Source organism: Garra rufa, chromosome 2, assembly GCF_049309525.1.
Source record: "Garra rufa chromosome 2, GarRuf1.0, whole genome shotgun sequence".
NCBI lineage: Eukaryota > Metazoa > Chordata > Actinopteri > Cypriniformes > Cyprinidae > Garra > Garra rufa.
In genome coordinates, this window is record NC_133362.1 from 6,850,483 (window position 1) to 6,856,482 (window position 6,000).

At 36.5% G+C, this 6,000-nt stretch overlaps 1 protein-coding gene across 1 annotated transcript in view; it reads left to right on the top strand.

Annotated features, from left to right (window-relative positions):
- kcnk12 (potassium channel, subfamily K, member 12) overlaps positions 1 to 2,367 on the top strand; it is a 52,868-nt gene extending 50,501 nt beyond the window's left edge. The window contains exon 2 of the mRNA XM_073835283.1: positions 1,475 to 2,367. Coding sequence (XP_073691384.1) covers positions 1,475 to 2,367 — 893 coding nt within the window. The remainder of the gene's footprint in view (positions 1 to 1,474) is intronic.
- Positions 2,368 to 6,000: the final 3,633 nt, after the last annotated feature.

Below are 6,000 nucleotides of genomic sequence, written 5' to 3' on the forward strand. Positions count from 1 at the left end.
CCCGGCCCCCCATTAAAGAAAAGAAAATTATGTGGCCCTCTCAGAAAAAAGTTTGGGGACCCCTGATTTATTGGGTACTTTCAATTGGGAGGTGGCTGTCTTGAACCCTAAACCTAAACTTATGGAAATTATATTGATTTTTTTTTATATATTTTTAAAAGTGTTTTTCACAACACTGCAGCATGTTATTCTTATTAAATGAAGGTCATTTTTTTATCCAAAGCAAAGTCTCTGAGAACCTGACACATTGCACTTCTGGAGACTCCAGGTAGGTTGCAGTTCTGGAAAATGATGGCACTAAATGGTTCCTGATGGTTTTTACACCTAATTCTTCATTCTTTTGCAGTTAACATGTGTCTTTTCTTATCCACCTGTTTTTTTTTTCTGACCATGCAGACCCAACAAGCATTTCGCTGTCTAATGGTCATGCCTTAACTTTGAAGATTCTAGTATAGAGAGAGAGCGACACACGTCATAATCTGAAAACCATGCCCACCGGGGGTGAAAACAAACCAACGCTTTCTACTCTGTATTGTGGGAAGCTGCTTCCTTGTCATTTCCGATTTATAACAAAAATCAGAACAATGTCTAAAAGCTGCTATGTGACAAGGTGTACAGTAAACAAGCTAAAAAACACAGAACTATGTTTTTATAAACTTTTTTAATTTTAAGAACACAAAAGTAGAGCGCAACGTGCCTTACTCTGTGAACTACACCTGGAGGGAAATTTAATGGCGACAGTAAACATTCATTATTTAACCATGTCAAAGGATTATTTCACCACCCTGAAAGGAGGGGATATATTTAGAAACTAAACTTTATTGGTCTATGTCAGTGCTCCTTTTCCTTACCTTGCTTTTGTTGGAGAAATGATCCAACTGAATGGCCCAATGTGAAAAGCCCTAACATTTACAACTACTTGTGTCCTTAGACACTTGTTTTTTTTTTTGGGTTGACAGCTTATAAAAATGTAGTTTTGTGTTTTTTAGCTTGTTTACTGTACCCCTTGTCTCATGGCAGCCTTTAGACATTGTTCTGTTTTTTGTTACAAATAAGAAATGACAAGGAGCCCGCTTCCCGCAATACAAAGTCAATGGAGAGCGTTGGATTGTTTTCCCCTCTGGTGTGGGCGTGGCCTAAATGCACTCTGTCTCTATTGCATCCTTCTCATGGGTATTTAATAATTGTTGACTTTTTCTCTTTTTTGCCTCATTTTATCTGTAAAAGAAAATGTGTTTTTCACTTCCAGCCTTCATAGACAATTATATATTATGTATAAATGATTAATTACAAAATCAACAGTAGTTATTAAGATTGATGTCTTTTGGAATTGGTAAAATATGCTTTGAATAAAATATAACCTAATAATTATGCACACAGTGTAGATGCATGATGCATCTTAAAGGTTTTTGACTCTAAATGAATGATCTTCATATGACATTCTAACAAGCTCTTTTGGTTTTCTTCTCTGCAGGATTCGGGATGACCACCCCTGTGACAATAGCTGGAAAGGTTTTCCTGATCTTCTACGGTCTGTTAGGTTGTGCGGCCACCATCCTGTTCTTCAACCTCTTCCTGGAGCGCATCATTACCCTGCTGGCCGTGGTGATGAAAGCAGTGCGTCTGCGTCGTCTGCGGACCAGCGGCCTCCTCCCGCCGGGGATCTGCCAGGACTTCGCAGCGAGTACTTTGCCCGGTTGGAAACCCTCGGTGTATCACGTGATGCTCATTCTGGGTTTATCGTCCATCTTGATCTCCTGCTGTGCGTCGGCCATGTACACTCCAGTCGAAGGCTGGGCGTATCTGGACTCGCTGTATTTTTGCTTTGTCACCTTTAGCACGATTGGTTTTGGAGATTTGGTGAGCAGCCAAAACGCTGCGTACGGCTATCAAGGACTTTATCGGTTGGCTAACTTCATCTTCATCTTGACTGGAGTATGTTGCATCTACTCGCTCTTTAACGTCATCTCCATTGTCATCAAACAGGTCCTCAATTGGATGTTAGGGAAGATGAGTTGCTTGTGCTGCCAGCGCTGCAGCAAAGCGAATGCTTTCTTAGGACGCCGTAACGCCATCAGACCCGGATCGCGCCTCAGACGTGGACGCTTTGGCCGAACACCGGACTCGGATGGGCCTTGCGATAGCGACACAGAAGGACGCAGGCTTTCAGGTGAGATGATCTCCATGCGGGACTTAACGGGATCTAATAAAATCTCGCTGGCCATTATGCAGAAACAGCTGTCGGAGTCTGCGAACGGATATCCCAGAACCGTGTGTGGCAGCTCACGGCAAAATGGCTTTTCCGGTGGCGTCGGCGCTTTGGGCATCATGAACAACCGATTAGCAGAAACCAGTGACTCTAGGTAGAGGTAACCATCTCAAAAATGATTGTTTTTAGCGGTGAAACCTCTCCAACTCTCTCTGGACATTGAGCATTGGGTTTGCGATTTAAATTTTTGAGCTTGTGTAGAACAGCATGGCATGCATGAACTGTGTAGGATATCCTGTAGGAGTTTTGGATCGTAACTTGCTACAGCGTATGTTAAGGAAGTAACGGTGCATCCGAATCTTGTTGGAAAGATCGTATTTATGAGATGAACGCATATGAGCGCCAGTGGAAAGTCGAGTGGGAAATGTGAAAAGTCCCAAATTGGGATGCAATGAATGCAGCAACTTTATTAATGTTATATAAGCTCAAATTAATAAAAGTCTATTGTTTAAATCTGAGTAGCATGCATAAAATTTTTACAACAAATTGAATAAAAGCAAAAAAAAAAAAAAAAGGAAAAACACACCTCATACTCATTTTGCATGAAAAAAATCATTAATGCTTTACTTGAAGCATTTATGTGCACTACCAGTCAAAAGTTTTTGAACAGTCAGATTTTAAATGTTTTTAAAAGTCTCTTCTGCTCAACCAAGCCTGTATTTATTTGATCCAAGGTACAGCAAAACAGTAACATTTTGAAATATTTTTACCATTTGAAACAACTGATTTCTATTTGAGTATATTTTAAAATGAATCTATTCTGATTTGCTGCTCAAAAACATTATTATTATTATTATTATTATTATTATTATTATTATTATTATTATTATTATTATTATTATGTTGAAAACAGCTTAGTAGAGTTTTTTGATTAATAGAAAGTTAAGAAGAACAGCATTTATCTGAAACTTTTGTAACAATATAAATGTCTTTATCATCACTTTTGATCAATTTAAAGCATCCTTGCTCAATACAAGTATTCATTTCTATAATTTCTTTAAAAATATTTATTATACTGACTCCAAGCTTTGAATGGTATAGTGTAGCTTTTTATTTCAGATATATGCTGACCTTTGGATCTTTCTAATCATCAAGTTTTAATGCTCTATACTTTCTAAAGGTGTAACAATGCATACATATACATATATAATTACTCATGAAGTCATACAATGCATTATTAAAGTGCATTAAAAATACTTTTATAAAGCTTTATATATAAAGGCTTCATGTGACTTATGACTTTCCAACTCATAATTACGAACGTCCCAGGAGGATTTGAATGCACCTTAAGAAATTTTTCATATTCTAGTACCCAAATCATATTTTCTAGAATTGGTAGACAATACTATACCACATAAACTAACCCTAAACAAACGCTCTGAAGTTAGGCTTGACCAGTGGCTATTTGTAGAGCTTATCAAATCATAAATAAGTAAACGTAGCATCCTATTTACTTAGAGCACACTCAGTTTACAACTATGCATCATCTCCATGTCGCGGACATATTAGTTTTTAGTCTTGGGCTGCATCCAAGTTATGCTGTGCACTATAGGTATGTACTTCACTGCTCAATGGAAAGTCCATACTCAGTATTTGAACATGCTACAATGTCTCAAAAATGCACAGCCTCCATTATTCTGTACAGTTTGTGTCTTAACATCCAGCTCAATTCATTAACTTTTAGATTCATGCAATTAAGAATGAAAATGCTTTCAATCTATAATTCTTTGGCACTTACTTTTGACAAAAAGTAAAAAACTCCTTTTCTTCCGTAGTGCAACACTACAAAAATATCAATACTTAAAGTTTTTATTTAGTCTTTTTTGACATGTTTTACAGTTGGGACATCTAAAAATCTTTAAAACAGCATACATTTTCTTGGCAGCATATCAAAAGACTCAATGAACTGACAGATTTTTCAGTTGTTTTGAATATAAATGTGACCCTAGACCACAAAACCAAACATAAGGGTCAGTTTTTTGAAACTGAGATGTATATATCACCTGAAAGCTGAATAAATGAGCTTTCCAAGAATGTTTAGTTTGTTAGAATAGGACAATATTTGGGATACAGCTATTTAAAAATCTGAAATCTGACAGTGCAAAAAAAAAAAAAAAAATTGAGAAAATCACCTTTAGAGTGCATATTAAGTTCTTAGCAATGCATAATACTAATCAAAAGTTATGTTTTAATATATTTACAGTAAAAGATTTAAAAAATATTCACAGAACATGATCTTTACTTAATATTCTAATGATTTTTGGAAATAAAAGAAAAATCTACAAATATATTTGTGCTACATACGCCTGGTTTTGTGGTCCAGTGTCACAGATAAGTTGAAAAACAAAAGTTAAATAAGTCTTATTTTACACAGTGTTGCTTCTCATGTAAATGTATCATGTTTTAAGGGATTAACTGGAAAACAAGAGAAAAATGTTATTTTATCTAAAATACTACTGAGAATGGAAAATTAAGTTAGTATGCAACATTACTTAAAGAGAAAAGTAGAACAAAAGCTAGTTGCAGATGATAACTTTATAGTATGCAGATTAGAGGGTTGGGAGTTACAGTATAAACGAGCGTGTTTACTGTACCACTTCAAATCTGTGTTCCTGTCAGTAGGGATGTCATGGCTAAGAAATGCCACTGTTTGAAAAATTCAGCTGAGGGTTTTAAACCCTTATAGTAATATGATGAGATGCACCAATGAGCTGAGCAAAGCAACTTCAAAGCCAAACTCTGCTGTTCCCCAAAGAGGAAAGAGGAGGAGCTGAAAAGATGGAGTGAGACAGAGTGAAAGATCCCTGAGAGAGAGAATAAGAGCCATCTATCAGCGCAGAACTAGACTTCCAGCGGAGCTCGTGTTCATCTGCAGACCCAGCATTAGTGCCCTCTATCATCTTATTAACGCTGTCTATATAAAATCCTCTTAGATGGTGTTTGCTACACCTGCCCTTGCTTTGCAGGACGCATAATATCATGCCTGGTGTTTAACAAAGGAACCTCGGTTCATATAGAATAGCCCTAGTTGTTGAATAACAGTTATGCATTATACCATGATCAGCATTTCTGCTGGTCTTAAAAAGTCTCCTAAAAGCCACAAAAAAAAATCAGAGCAGAAAGTCTTAAATTCACGAACGCGGTTATTGCAAAAAATGAATATGTGACCTTGGATCACAAAACCAATCATAAGTGTCAATTTTTCGAATTTGAGATTTATACATCATCTGAAAGCTGAAATGCAACTCTTTTTTGATAATCTGGAATCTGAGGGTGCAAAAAAATCTAAATATTGAGAAAATCGCCTTTAAAGTTGTCCAGATGAAGTTCTTAGCAATGCATATCACTAAGTTTTGATATATTTAAGGAAGGAAATTTACAAAATATTTTAATGAAAAAAAAATCTTAATGGAACATGATCTTTCCTTAATATCCTAATGATTTTTGGCATAAAAGAAACATTTATAATTTTGACCCATACAGTGTATTTTTGGCTTTTGCTACAAATGCTCCTTTAGACTGATTTTGTGGTCCAGGGTCACATATCTTTGAGAGAAATTCTATGCGTTGAACCATTGAACCGTGCGACGCACACACGCACCGAACCGAGACAAGCGAACCGAACGGTTCGGTTGTTTTTCATGTACCGTGCCACCCCTACTATATGTAGTGCATTTGTGGGTGTTATTATAGCACAATTCTTAACACCTTACTTCGGACCTCACTCATTT